Raw genomic sequence first — 15,356 nt, 5'->3', positions numbered from 1 at the left:
CAAGTTGGTAGCTCTCTGTCCGGACGTTTCTCTCACCCCAGAGGACCTGTTCAGCCCACACTGGAGCTTTAGTTTAAGCTGGGTTCTCTTTCAGGGGTGTGTGTGCTTGTGCGTGCACGTGTGTGTTTAATCACTTAATCTATTTTAATTCTTCTAATTACTTTCTTTTAATTACCTTCCATGTTTTGAAATGACAAGTGAAGCTCTGGAAAAATTAGTATAATTAAGGTTAGTAACCGTTGTAGATACGGAAAATGGGGCAAGTTTTTCTTTCCGAGGTTAATACCTTGAGACTAAGGTCAGCTCTCAAAGAAGGACTGGCTTATTAGTTTAAAAAGAAAACCAGTGAGATAGGCAACACAGGGACCAAAATTTCCCTTCAGAGACACAAAATCTCTTGTAGTAACAGTTTAGCTTCTTTATAAAGCAGATCTTGACCTAAATTCTGTAGTTTTTACATAACTGCAGGACTTCAGCCAAGCCATCCAGACCATTAGTGGCTCGACCAGAACATAGATAGAGGTCCTTTTCTGGCAACCTCTTATGTCTAACCTCGGCAAAGTCCTAAATTTCCTAGAAGGAATGGTTAGGAGAAAACAAATCCTAGGGCCTATAGCCGGAATTTCTAGATCCCTTTTTTATCAGACTGCCTTTTACTCCTTGATTACATGTTCTCTTCTTGCAGAGCTGGACTTCCAGAGGACTCTTGGTTTTTACAGCTTGGAATTCCCTGCTTGTTAGGCAAACAGGGAGGAGGCGGACTGGACCAGGCTTTAGCCTCTTCAGGTCACCCTTCCTAGAAAATGAGGCTAGCGTGTTGGCTCCCTGCCACACTCCCTCCTGATAGCCCTCAACCACTCACAAGATTATTTTAGTTCAGAAGATCTCCCTAGGGAGACTCTCTGCAAGCCAGCTAACCAGTGGGACATAGGCTTTACCGTCTATTCTCTCCCATTTTTCTTCCCCCTCATCTGGTCATGCCTGTTCTCTTCACCCTGTACCTGTGGCCTGTCCTCCTGCACCCCATCTGTCCATGGACACTCCCTAGTTACTACTCCTGATGACCAGTAATACTTCTCGCTTGGGGCCACATGGTCTTCTCCTCAGGCAGCTCTCTGCTGACAGCCCATATTCTTAAGCTAATTCTCATGCGTATTCCAACCCCTTTTTCCTAATGACAGTATACAGTATTTATTTGTAGAACTGAAAGCTAAAATGTTACATATTTTTAATCTATTAAATGCCTTGGAATAGTGCTATCCAACACAAATACAGTGTGAACCATATATGTCGTTTAAAATTTTCTAGTAGCCACATTAATAAAAGGTGAAATTATGTTTATTTCATCTAGTACATACAAAATATTATTTGAATATGTAATCAGTATGAAAAATCAATTGCTTTCCATACTAAGACCTCGGACTTCAGTGTGTTTGATATTTACAACACATAACACTTCAGATTAGCCACATTTCAAGTGCTCAGGAGCCATTTGTGGCTTATGGCTGCTGTGTTAGAAAAAGCTCAAAAGTCTCCCAGTGACTCACGTCTTGCCATTGAAAATGGTGGGATCGAACATTATTGGAAGGAAATAGATCCGTTAACCCTCCTTAAAATCTTTACACTTCTTCGAGAAATCTGGATTTTTATTTTTTTTCATGTTCAAGTTGATTTTCTTTTTCAGGCCTGAATCAAATCAATTTTGATAGCATATGAGGTGTGCTTCATCCTCTGAACTACTGTCAGGCATATGGTTTCTGGATTTCCTGGCATGTATAATTGCTTATTTCTCTTTATTTTAACTTGGGTCCCAGAAAGATTATCTTGAGTATTGAAATGCTTACATTCTTTAAACCAAGATTCATGCACATCTTTATTTAGGCATCTGAGATATTCTGTGAATGTGTCACCCAGTATAATTTTGGGTACTTGAAAGCTAAGATTTGCAGTGGCACTGTCAAAGCTCCACAGAGAAAAGTGTGTATATTTGCAGCTAAGGCCACATCCACTATCCAGAGGATTTAACTCTGTGTCATGTTCTAAAATAGTAACCAGGAGCATCTGGGCTGCTCTGGCAGTTGAGCATTCGACTTTGGCTCGGGTCATGGTCTCACGGCTAGTGAGTTTGAGGCCCGTGTCAGGCTCTGTGCTGACAGCCCAGAGCCTGAAGCCTGCTTTGGGTTTTGTGTCTCCCTCTATCTCTGCCTCTTCCCCTACTCATGCTCTGTCTCTCTTTTTCTCAAAAATAAATAAAACGTTAAAAAAAAAAAAATAGTAACCAAAAGATCATGTCCAGAAGAGAGCACCTGGGAAAGTTGTGTGGACTTGAAATTTTAGCAGGTGAGGAGACTGTTAAAAGGACAGGAGAGGCTTGTTTTACCTGGAGAATATTAAAGCAGTCATGGAAACTATTTTTACATTATCTGAAGGCCTGCCAAACAAAGGATTACATGTATACTGGGTGGGCCCAGAGAACAGTTAACCTCACTGGGTGAAGGTTGTAAAGAAAGGCAGACCTTGTACATAACACAAAGACCTTGATCTTGTTAACAAGTGTCCAAGTGGAAATCTGCTACTCAAGAAATAATGCCTTTTCTCACTGTAGATCGTGCAGGAGGTGAGGTGGCTATGTACTGTGATGCGGTATAGGGAATTCAGGCATCAGGTAGGTATCCTATGTGTCATCCATTCCTGAGAACCTCTCATGGTGTCATTTCTCTTTCCTTTCTTTTTCTTAACAGTTAGAACAACAGAGGCAGCAGTTGCTTACTGAACGCCAGAACTTCCACATGGAACAGCTGAAATACGCTGAATTGCGAGCCCGACAGCAAATGGAACAGCAGCAGCATGGGCAGAACCCTCAGCAGGCACACCAGCACTCAGGAGGACCTGGCCTGGCACCACTCGGAGCAGCGGGGCACCCCGGCATGATGCCTCATCAGCAGCCTCCTCCCTACCCTCTCATGCACCACCAGATGCCACCACCTCATCCACCCCAGCCAGGTGAGAGGCACACTCTGCTCACAGACAAGACTGGGTCATCCCTGTGGCATAGCATGAAAGGAGCTAACCTTTCAAGACGTGAACTGTGACTGGCATGTTCATTGTCATCCGGGTCATGGTAGGCAAATGAAATCTGGTTGTATAGCCACCACCACATAATGCCTGCCATGTTCTGTTCCTGATGTGATGCCTTTCCTTGGTCAGTCTCTTAGTGGCCGACAGATCCCATAGTTCCTTAAAAATTCATCCTTGGATTATCTACATTTTTTTTTTTTTTTTAACTTACAGGTTAAACTTACAAGTCTAACTAAAGATAGACACACACAAAAAGCATAGTGCCATGAATTCTTACGACCCAGCTTCAATACCCATCACCTTTTGTGCCATTTTAAACTTTTTGTTATAGGAATCTTCTATCATAGACAAAAGTAGAGAGAATAGTATAATAATCCTCCCTGCATAGCTGTTGTACAGCCTCAGTTATCAATATTTTATCTGTTTCTCCTCGCTTTGGGGCAAGAAATAGACTTCAGAATGTATCTCTAACCAGTGGAAATCTTACTCTTTAACATAACTATCATGACACCCGGTGAAAGTAACCATAACTCTTAGTACCATTAGCTGAATGTCTTTGGATGCTTCATTTGTTGGAATCAGGGTTCAAATAAGGTCCACACATTGTATTTGTTCTCTTAAAACTGTTTTAATGTGGTAACAGTTCACCTCCCCTCCTTTTTTTTTTTTTCAAATGTCATTCAAGTATTGAAGAAACTAGGGTTTTGACCGTGCCTGCATGTCGCCTTTAGGTGCGTAGTGCCATTTTGTATGTTCTTCTCCCCACTTCTCTCTCAACACCTCTCCCGTAATCCAGAGGCTTGCTCTGTCTGAATGTTTTACCAGGTTCAGGTTCACTTTTTGGGAGCTGGCAGTTTTACTGTAATTTCGGTTGTCTCTCTTGGTGACAGTAGGGTTGGTTAGTAGTTCTGGTGTTGTTAGGCTGGTCGATGCATTCCCCATCAGACTTCACCAAAGATTTTACCTGCCTTTGAGAATTGCTTTGTAGATCCGCTATTTAAACCATCAGGTGTTGCAAAATGGTGAGATGTCTAAGTTGATTATTCCTTCTGCATTTATTTCTATGTCTTCTTCATTTATTAGCAGTGATTCTTTAACTTAAAAAAAATTTTTTTGTGGTCAATCATTTAGTTATCCTGAAAATGAGTCCTTACAGGAAAGACTGAGTAAATTCTTCATCTTTTCTCTTTATCGGTTACATGGATAATGAGTTACTAACCACTGCCGCCTGCACCAAAGGTGACAATAAGGGGGTTTTCCCCCCCTGTTGTGTGTATATGTTTTTAGTATTGTGAATTTACATATTTTTGTGTATTTTATGTGTTTTAATCTATTATGGACATTATTCTTGTTGATGCTCAGATTGTTCTGTCTTTAGCTGACGGGAGCCCTTTCAAGTTGGCAACTACTTGCCACCTTTTGACCACCTTGAAAGTTGATCTCACAGTCCTTTTAAACTTACCTACCCAAAACTACCTACCCACATCTTGAAAACCTAAAATGTACCTTTAATTTCAGCTTTTCTTCGTGCTCCCCCCTCCCCCAACATTTCTTCCCTCTGCGGAGAGCAGTGCATATGGGTGTGTGCCGTATGTCACTTTGCTCAAGTAACAGTCGTCCTGGAGGGTTTTCGTAATTACCCTACAGCAGCGGGCCAGGTGTCTAGCAGAGCCCAGGCTTGTGCTTCTTGGGGTGGGATGCAAATTCTTTGGCCAAAGCATGTAGAAATGAACTAAGGTAACGGAAAGTGACCCTTGGAAGCCAGAGAAGGTCCCAACATGACTAATAACAGCCTGACTTCCTCAGATGACAAATTTTCTAAATCTGCTCACGGAAATAACCAGGCATGTTTGCCTGAGGAAGCCATGACTGAAAAAAACTATGATCTCGCAACTTGTATTATCAACATGGATCTTTTAATTCACAACCCAAAACATGTTTTAGGTATTAGTTTTTATTGGCTTTACCCCAGACTGGGGCTAAGTTGACTTCAGTTGGGAGGCCTTCATTTCACACACACGATTCTTAAACGTTCCCTGTGGAATTTATAACCCACCATCAGACTTGCCACTTGATCTACATGATATTTGTGGATGTAGTCTTTGGGGTCTGCCCTGCTCACAACATAGGATCCTTCTCCCTCAGTCTTTCTGTCTGCTTGAGCAGATCTTAAATTCTCTGTATGAGATCTAATTTTCTTCAAAGTTTAACTTTCCGAAGATACAAATGCTTAACAGAATGAAGACCACAAAGTGATTTTTTAGAAACAATAGTTATTTTTAAAATTTTGTTCCTAAAGCTACTGGGTTAAAAGTTCACTGTGGCTACTTGGTCTCGATTCTGGCTGGTGTTAAGTGGCATCATCCGCAGTAACTGTTCACCGAGGACTCCTAAAGGGCTCTAACATCTGCGTCTAGCTCATAAAAGATGGGAAGAGAGATGCTGCCTTCTTCCCTAAATTCACGCCCTGGTGAGGACAAATGTTTGCATGCAAGGCCTGTCACCTGTATTGTTTTCGCTCACTTCACAGTTCAGGAACTGTGCATGCATGGTGAGGACCACGTGACCTTGCATGGTGGAGCCGGGATTTGTGCTGGGCTCCATCTGATTCCAGAGTGACCCCACGATGCTGCCCCGTGACAGCACTAAGAGGGGGCTTACAGCAGATTCAGATACAGCTATTTCTCTTAGGGAGACCATGCCAAAGGAACTAGAGTTCATAAAAATAGCCTTTAGAATAGAAATAGGGCGTTTTCTCTTTTTACTTTCTCACAGAAATAAGCTTTTCTTCAGTGAATTTTAAAGAAAAGGATCATTGCATGTATGTGGAGACTGGTTTTTTAAAAATCTGTCATGAGATCATCTTTTTTCTTACAATTTTTTATTGAAATAGAATGTACCTATGAAGAAAAAGGTACAAATCATGAGTATTTAGTGAGTTTTAACAAAGAGAATATGCCTGTGTGACCAATACCCGGAAGCCCCCATGATACTCCTCTCAGTCTTCTTTCCTCCAGGACCAACAACTGTCCTGATTCCTACCAGCACAGACTAGTTGGGCTGGTTGTGAGTATTATCTAGAGGGAATCACACAGTGAGTTTTGCTTCTGTCTGGTGTTCGTTCTTACAGATGGTAAGTGTTGCTCTGAACATATGATAAACATAGGTATACATTTCTGTTGTGTGTGCCCCAGAGTACCTAGAATGGGTCATAGGATATGTGTATGTTCATATTAGTAGATGCTGCCAGTAGTGTTCCAAAACGGTTCTGCCAGTTTACACGCTAGCAGTGTGTGAGAGAGTTGTAACAGCTCAACGTAATTGTGTTGTGGGAGTGTTCTGGAGTTCAAATGTAAAATTAAATCAAGTGTGTTCAAGAGTAAAATTAAGAACAATAAATTGAACCCACTAGTTAAAAGTTGCCTTCATATCACCAGTTCAGAAAAAGCTGGTTGTAACAGGTGAGTCTGGTACACCATATACTAGCAATCCGCTAAAGGGGCCTTCAAAACAGGGCAGGTAAGGAAGTGGGTAGTGTTTTAGGTGAAGTTCAGCTTCAGTCTGATTTGCTACAGGTGTCAGTTAACTCTGAGCTCGGTCCTTCCAACTATTGTTTCCCAAGTTCTAGAAAAGTTTACACGCCACAGCATTTATTTTAGGAGCTGAGGATAATTATCCAGGTCAGTTGGCTAGCTTTTAGTATTTGGCCAGAATTTACAGTCTGAAGGAAGGGGAAATCAGCCTCTGAAAAACCAGCAGGGTTGGAGAAGTGGTGAAAAGGTCAAGACAGATTTATCACTGGGTGGTTAATTTGTCCAACCTTCTGACTTAGAGTTGGTATAATTATGGAGATAAATCCCACATAATCTTTTCTCCGCAAAACTGTCTGTCAGTGGTAGAGCCCGTAAAAATAGTGGCTCAGTCTCATGAATCTGCCAGGCTGTCAGATGCATGGGCCTGGTCCCCAAAGTGGCTGGTATAAACCCATACCTGCATATATTGCATTTAGTTTGAACCTCTGAAGTTTTCCTCTACTACCCCTTAATTCATTCAGATCCTTAGAATTTTGTATAGAAAGAAAGTACTGTCTTCATGCTGTCCTTGCTCTTCCTTGGATCTTAATTATTTGGAAATAACTTAGGAGCTCCAGCTGTGTGTGTGTTTTGTTCCTGTCTCTGACAGAGGGTCCCAAGTTGGTCTGTTCCCTACCAAACAAAAAGGCAAAGGAAGTATCTGTAGTAGTGTGTTTCTGGTGTACAGTGGGCAAATGGAAGCTGGAGGTGGCCCCAGCCATCTTTGTACATCCTTTAGGTTTTGCTAATCTGATAAAATACACACCACTGCATTTCATCTTTTCATTTAAATTGGAAAACTGTGATTTCATGAAGAGATTTCTAAATTAAAGCCTTACTAGTACTCCCTGTGAAACTACAATCCCAGATGGCACAAGTTGAACAGTCATGATAGCAACAAGTTTTTGAGCAGGTACATAGTATCCTTTGACCAGGGTATAGTGACAGCACATGGGGAACCAGGAGAGTGGCCTGGGTAGTGACTGCTGCTTCCTGAGGTGTTCTTGATTGTGCTACTTACCTGAGCCAAGAGGGCACTTCTGACTGTGTGGATCTCCTTTATTTTTTTTTTTTTTAACTTATTTATTTAAATTGAAGTTCGTTAACATACAGTGTAATACTCACTTCAGGAGTAGAACCCAGTGATTCATCACTTACATGTAACACCCAATGCTCATCCCAACAGGTGCTCTCCCTGATGCCCATCACCCATCTAGCCCATCCTCTCACCCACTTCCCTCCAGCAACCCTCGGTTTCTCCTCTGTATGTAAGAGTCTCTTAAGGTTTGCCTCTCTCTCCATTTTTATCTTATTTTTCCTTCCCTTCCCCTATGTTCATCTGTTTTGTTTCTCAGATTCCATATACGAGTGAAATCATATTTGTCTTTGACCTCTTTCGCCTAGCGTAATACACTCTAGTTCCATCCACATTGTTGCAAATGGCAAGATTTCATTCTTTTTGATTGCCGAGTAATATTCCGTGTGTGTGTGTGTGTGTGTGTGTGTGTGTGTGTGTGTGTGTGTATGCCTATGCCTGTCCATTCATCAGTCGATGGACATTTGGGCTCCTTCCATAATTTGGCTATTGTTGATAGCACTGCTATAAACATTGGGGTGCATGTACCCTTTCAAATCAGCATTTTTTTATACTTTGGATAAATACCTAGTAGAGCAATTGCTGGGTCATAGGGAAGTTCTATTATTTTTTAATTTTTTGAGGAACCTCCATACTGTTTTCCAGATTACATTGCCACTAGTTTGCACTCCCACCAACGGTGCAAGAGGGTTCTCCTCTTTCTGCATCCTCACCAACATCTGTTGTTTCCTGAGTTGTTACTTTTAGCTATTAGGACAGATGTGTGGTGCTATCTCATCGTGGTTTTGATTTGTATTTCCCTGATGGTGAGTGATGTTGAGCATCTTTTCATGTATCTGTTTTCCATCTGGATGTCTTCTTTGGAAAAGTGTCTATTCACGTCTTCTGCCCATTTCTTCACTGGATTATTTGTTTTTTGGTTGTTGAGTTTGATAAGTTCTTTATAGATTTTTGGATATTAACCCTTCATCTAATATGTCATTTGCAAATATCTTCTCCCATTCCATCAGTTGCCTTTTAGTCTTGTTGATTGTTTCCTTCACTGTGCAGAAGCTTTTTATCTTGATGAGGTCCCAGTAGTTCATTTTTGCTTTTGTTTCCCTTGCCTCCACAGACATGTCTAGTAAGAAATTGCCGTGGCTAAAGTCAAAGAGGTTACGATTTTGATGGTTTCCTGTCTCACATTTAGGTCTTTCATCCTTTTTTTTGGTATGGTCTAAGAGAGTGGGCCAATTTCATTTTTCTGCATGTTGCTATCCAGTTTCCCCAGCATCATTTGCTGAAGAGACCATCTTTTTTCATTGGATATTCTTTCCTGCTTTGTCAAAGATTAGTTGGCCATATAGCTGTGGTCCATTTCTGAGTTCTGTACTCTTTTCTGTTCATCTGTGTGTCTGTGTGCCAGTACCATACTGACTTTGTGATGATTATGGCTTTGTAATACAGCTTTAAGTCTGGAATTATGATGCCTCCAGCTTTGGTTTTCTTTTTCAACATTACGTGAGCTATTCAGGGTCTTTTCTAATTCCATATAAATTTTATAATTGTTTGTTCTAGCTCTGTGAAGAATGCTGGTGTTACTTTGATAGGGATTGCACTGAAGGTGTAGATTGCTTTGGGTAGTAGAGGCATTTTAACAATGTTTGTTCTTCTGATCCATGAACATGAAATGTCTTTTTATTTCTTTGTGGCTTCTTTAACTTTTTTAAAAAATTAATTTATTTACTTTAAGAGGGAGAGCACGAGCAGGGGAGGAGCAGAGAGAAGAGACGAGAATCGCAGGCAGACTCTGTGCGGATAGCACAGAGCCAATATGGGGCTCAAACCCACAAACTGTAAGATCATGACCTGAGCCAAAATAAAGAGTTGCACGCTCAACTGACAGAGCCATCCATGCAGGTGCCCCTTCTTCAATTTCTTTCATTTCTTCAGTTTCGTTCTATAGTTTGCAGCGTACAGATCTTTTATCTCTTTGGTAAGGTTTATTCCTATGTATCTTACGGTTTTTGGTGCAGTCATAAATGGGATCGATTCCTTGATTTCTCCTGCTGCTGCTTCATTATTCGTGTATAGAAATGCAACCAATTTCTGTATGTTGATTTTATATCCTGAGATTTTGCTGAATTCATGTGTAAGTTCTAGTAGTTTTTTAATGTTTATTTAATTTTGAGAGAGACAGAATGCAAGTGGGTTAGGGGCAGAGAGAGAGAGAGGGAGACACAGAATCCAAAGCAGGCTCCAGGCGCTGAGCTGTCAGCACAGAGCCCGACGCGGGGCTCGAACTCACGGACTGTGAGATCATGACCTGAGCTGAAGTCGGACACTCAACCGACTGAGCCACCCATGCGCCCCAGTTCTAATAGTTTTTTGGTGGAGTCTTTTGGGTTTTCCAAGTAGAGTATCCTGTCATTTGTGAAGAGTGAAAATTTGACTTCTTCCTTGCCAATTTGTATGGCTTTTATTACTTTCTGTTGTCTGATTGCGAAGCTAGGACTTCCAGTACTATGTTGAAGAACAGTGGTGAGTGGACTGTCCTATCATGTTCCTGTGAAAGTCTCTTTTAAATTTTTTTTTTTAATGTTTATTTATTTTTGAGAGAGACAGAGACAGAATGCAAGTGGCTTAGGGGCAGAGAGAGAGGAAGACACAGAATCCAAAGCAGGCTCCAGGCTCCGAGCTGTCAGCACAGAGCCCGATGCGGGGCTCGAACCCACGAGCTGTGAGATCATGACCTGAGCTGAAGTTGGATGCTCAACCGACTGAGCCACCCAGGCGCCCCAAGTGAAGGTCTCTTTTAATGTAAAGTGGTCAGTACTCCCAAGGGCTTCAGCGTATTCTTTTTTTTTTTTTTTTTTTTTAAATGTTTCTTAATTTTTGAGAGAGAGACAGAGCAGGGGAGGCACAGAGAGAGAGAGGGAGACACAGAATCCAAGCAGGCTCCAGGCTCTGAGCTGTCAGCATCAGGCACAATGCAGGGCTCAGACCCATGGACCTTGAGATCATGAGCTGAAGTTGGATGCTTAACCAGCTGAGCCACCCCGGTGCCCCAGGCCTCGGCCCATTCTTAAAGGAGCATGACGTATCAGTGAGTTGAGTCGAAAGGAAACGACAAAAATATAGTTCATAGGTGTGGTGTAAGCTCTGCCCTCCTTTCCCCTGGGCATTTATAGTAAATGAAGCACTCTGGAATTTTCATGGATCTGGAATGAGCTGCCTGCATTGAGGAAGCCTCTGTGTGTGAAAAGGAAAAGGACACACTGGCTTAAATACCTTTATGGTTTCCTCATGGTTAATAGTAGAAGAATTTTTAGAAGTGCCTTAAAAAACCAGAATAGGAATTGGTCTGAATTGATGAGAACTCAGATATGGTATAGATGATGTTTTAATGATAAAACTAGAATTAGTAAAATGTTGGTTGTTTAAGGAAATTTCCACCAAGGCATTAGTCACTTGACTTTTAAACCCCCAGGTTAGACTCACGTACACAACCCTACCTGTGAGAAACGGTGCTTAGGAAAGGATTCCAACCAGTCATCCCTTCCCAGCCCACCCCCTGAACTCCCAGTCCCACACCAAAAAGGAGAAAGGAATGGCTCATCACATTGGCCAAGTTTTTAGTATCTGCTGGGCCTTCGGTCCTGCTTGCGTCACGTGGATAACAAGGATCCTGAGCCACTTTCCGGAGTAGCAGGTTCCCCTTACAAAGAGAACAGTGAGGACCCAGTCTTCAACAAAGAATGTCTGTTGCAGGCGCCCCCGGCCCCCCCCCACCCCCGGAAGCTCTGCAGAAGGAGGAGTCCCCTAGGAGCCTGGGCTTCCCCTCACTTGGCCCCGATTGTGTTATTTCCGTTCTCCGGGGCACTCAGCCAGTGGATGTGTTGTGGACAGTTAGAAATGGAGCAATGAAATGTGTTCAAGATTGGAAATTCACGAGTTTCCTTTCCTAGTTTCATGTTCTTCTGCCACCTGCCTCTCCCATCCCCAAAAATAAAAATCCTTAAATATTCCACCAGGCATGTTGGGTATCATGCTTTAGTAAAAGAGCTAATAAACCTGAGAGAGTGTGAGGGATTTTTCCACTAGGCTAAACCTAATTTTAGCAAACCTTTCCATTTTTCAGGCTTTGGATGCCTGCTGTTTTTGGGGTGTGTGTGTGTGTGTGTGTGTGTGTGTGTGTGTGTGTGTGTTTTAGAGCTTGTATGTAGGTCAAACTCCCACCAGTTTTTGCTTTGATGCTGCTGTCTTAAAGCCTCATGTCGTCTGTCTCTCTCACCTCCCTCTCTACCAGGGAAGGAGATACCTGATTTTTTTTTTTTTTTTTTCCTGGAAGACACATACAAGTGCACCCTTTTTTGCTTCATAAGGTCTACTCCTGTGCATTTCACGTTCATGTGGGCCAGATCTCTTCCTGTTTAGTAAGAGGTCATGAAAGTACTTTCAGACATTGTCATCCTTCTAAAAGTGATAAGAGCTTTGTCAGACACCAGAAAGAACACAGGAATGTTTAGATTTCAAGAGGACAGAGTTTGTATTTCGAGAAATTGATTCTGTTCTCTTACCAGTCCTCTTAAATTCTGCCCCATTTCAAATTTTATGTTAGAAAACATCTTTTCCAAGAAGAGAGCTACTCCATCAAGGTAAGATAGTGTAGGTGTTAAGGAAAAGAGAACGAGCCTTGGGAGCAGACAGACCTGAGTTTGAATCTTCTCTGTCTCTGTTCTTGGGATTTGGGGCCAAATTACATAGTCTCTCTGAGACTTCATTTCCTTATCTTGAAACTGGGCTCTTTCTGTCTTCCAGTCTGCCTGACAGCCCAGAGATTTCAATGAGATAACTGTCATTGCCTGGCAAATGGTAGACCCTGACTGAGAATGACATCCTTGTCTCCCGCTATCTGTTCCCTAAATGCATTGCCCTAGATGCACCCACACCGTGAGTTGTATAGCGTGACAGCAGTGACCTCTGGATGGATATTGACTGCTCTTCATGCCCCTTCCTTTCCTGAGAAGTGTTTGTCTGCCTAAGTAGTAGTCAACTATTTTTCCTCTGATACTTCCTGTCTGCTGCCACCTCTCTCAAGGAGCTATTGTTCTCTTGTACCCTGTACATCTGTGTCTCAGTGGCTTTCTTGCCCTGCTATGACAGGAAGGTAGGAAAACTTTGGTTTTCAGAAGGCTTCAGGATTTAGATCAAGAAAAAGAAGTTTTTTTGCAGCCATTGGGTTTATGCCCTGGGAAAACCCTAAAGCTGCCCTATCACAGCTTGTTGCCGTAAAGAAATAGGGAAATAGGTAAACAGGCCACTGCCACTGAGCACCTAGCTTCGGAAATGGCACCACTGGGCCCTGATGGCAAGAGCCTGCAGCCCTAGCTCAGTGCATGTTGGGTAGGCATCACCTCATGGGTCTGTGTCAATCTGTAGTCGATTCTCCTCTTTCCCAGATTGTTTCCTGAATAGCTTGTTTCCCTGCTAGAATTCCCACACCGAGCTGCTGGTTGGAGAATTGTTTCTCTCTGGAGCTGGGTGTGGGTCAGACAACTGACCCATTGGTTTAGTAGCAGCAAGGATTGCATCACACAGTCTGCTGGACAAAGGATGGATCCCCTCCTCCAGACCCTCATCCACAGGGTGCACTGCAGTACAAACACCATCTCTGGAGCCACAATACCCAAGTCAGATCTGGGCTCTCCTGTTTACACACTTTATGACATTGGCGAGTGACTCAGTCTTTATGTCTTCCCCTTTCACAAACTTGGTGACTTAAAACAACAGACATGTGTTGCCTCCGTTCTAAGAGCTAGAAGTTCATAATCTAGGAAGGCTTGCTCTCTTCAGGGGTCTTAGGGGATAGTCTCTTCCTTGCCTCTTCCAGCTTCTGATGGCTGGTGGCATTCCCTGGCTTGTGGCCATGTGTCTCTTATAAGGACACTTGTCATTGGATTTAGGGCCCACCAAGATAATCCAGGGTGATCTTCTCATCTCAGGACCTTTAACTTAATCCCATTTGTAAAGATGGCTGCATTTACAGGTTCCAGGTGTTGGAACATGTCCATATCTGTTTGGGGGTCACCAGCCAGCCCACTGCAGGGGGCCAAAATGTGTTTGTTAAATTAAAAACTTACTGCAGGGGGCACCTGGGTGGCTCAGTCAGTTAAGCAGCCGACTTTGGCTCAGGTCATGATCTCCATGAGTTCGAGCCCCGCATTGGGCTCTGTGCTCAGAGCCTGGAGCCTGTTTCAGATTCTGTGTTTCCCTCTCTCTGACCCTCCCCCGTTCATGCTCTGTCTCTCTTTGTCTCAAAAATAAATAAAGTTTAAAAAAAAAAGAAAAACTTACTGCAGGAAGCAGAGCAGTCTTATAATAGCAAGGAAGAAAACGTGGTGGCTGGAACTAAAGTATACACCTTAATTGTTTTGTGTGTTTTTGGTTTTGTTCTTTTAAGTAGGCTTCACACCCAGCACAGAGCCCAACACTGGACTTGAACTCACAACTCTGAGATCAAGACCTAAACTGAGATCAAGAGTAGGACACTCAACCTACTGAGCCACCCAGGCACACCTGATTTTTATTTTCTAATGCTGACTGTTCTGTTAAGTCCTTTCACATGAACTGTTTCATTTGAGCAAAGAATAGTATGATAGAGAATTTGATTTAGAGTCAGAAGACTTGGATCTGATACCTCTTACAAATTCTGTTTCCGGTCTATAAAATGAAAATATTTGCTTTCATAACATGTTGGAAGAGCCAGTGACATAATAAGGCACTATAACAAGCCATTTCCTTGATGATACAGAAAGTCATACGGTGAGAGGGGGCAGATATCTAGCTTCACTCTATATAATCTGCAGAACGAGGCTCTGGGCATCCTCAGTGACTTGCCCAAGAACACTCGTCTCAGTTGGGGTGAAGTGGAAGTGAGATCACACTGTTTAGTTTTCCAGTCTGGTTAGTTCCATCTGTACTTTCCTTGTTGAGGATGGTACTGGGTGGCTACTGACAGGGATGCCCACTGGTGATCCAGGAGGTGGGGCAATCTTGTCCTTCATGTCAAAGCCTAAAGCTCTGGCCTGCTGAAAATAAGAAGCAGTTGGGACTGCACGGTCATGTATCCTGCCATTTCTGTGAGCACATACCTGCTTGCTCGCTCTTCTTCCTCCCTCACCAGGACTCGTTCTGACCTTTTTTTTGTAAAGGCGTGCTTCACTATTGCCTTCAGTTTCCTGGAGAGAGATCTGAGAAGGGCAGGCAAAATGTTCTTCCCCGCTTGCTTGAGGCCTCTTGTCCAGGTTGAATTTGGAAGCAGGAGGCAGCTTGTACCCACTGATAGACACGGGCTGTATTGGCTGGTCTAGCACTTGGCTTCCATTGACCACAACTCCATGAAAAGTGTTTCATCTCGAGGTTAGAATTGAGAGGTTGGAGGGGTGCCTGTGTGGCTCAGTTAGTTCAGGTCAGTTAGCTCAGTTAGCTCAGGTCATGATCCCAGGGTCGTGGGATCAAGCCCCACATGGAGCTCTTCTGCACATGGAACCTGTTTGAGATATTCTCTGTCTCTCTCTCTCTCTCCCTCCCCCCCCCCCCCCCCCCCCCCCCCCCCCCCCCCCCCCCCC

General features: G+C 43.0%; 1 protein-coding gene across 1 annotated transcript in view; it reads left to right on the top strand.

Annotated features, from left to right (window-relative positions):
• SMARCC1 (SWI/SNF related, matrix associated, actin dependent regulator of chromatin subfamily c member 1) overlaps nucleotides 1-15,356 on the top strand; it is a 173,598-nt gene that overhangs the window by 149,358 nt on the left and 8,884 nt on the right. Inside the window, exon 27 of the mRNA XM_049639431.1 lies at nucleotides 2,742-3,003. Within this exon, the coding sequence (XP_049495388.1) occupies nucleotides 2,742-3,003 (262 nt within the window). The remainder of the gene's footprint in view (nucleotides 1-2,741; nucleotides 3,004-15,356) is intronic.

The sequence above is a fragment of the Panthera uncia genome, chromosome A2 (assembly GCF_023721935.1).
Source record: "Panthera uncia isolate 11264 chromosome A2, Puncia_PCG_1.0, whole genome shotgun sequence".
Taxonomy (NCBI): Eukaryota; Metazoa; Chordata; class Mammalia; order Carnivora; family Felidae; genus Panthera; species Panthera uncia.
The sequence above is the reverse complement of the archived record's forward strand: the minus strand, read 5'-3'. Positions and strand labels throughout refer to the sequence as shown.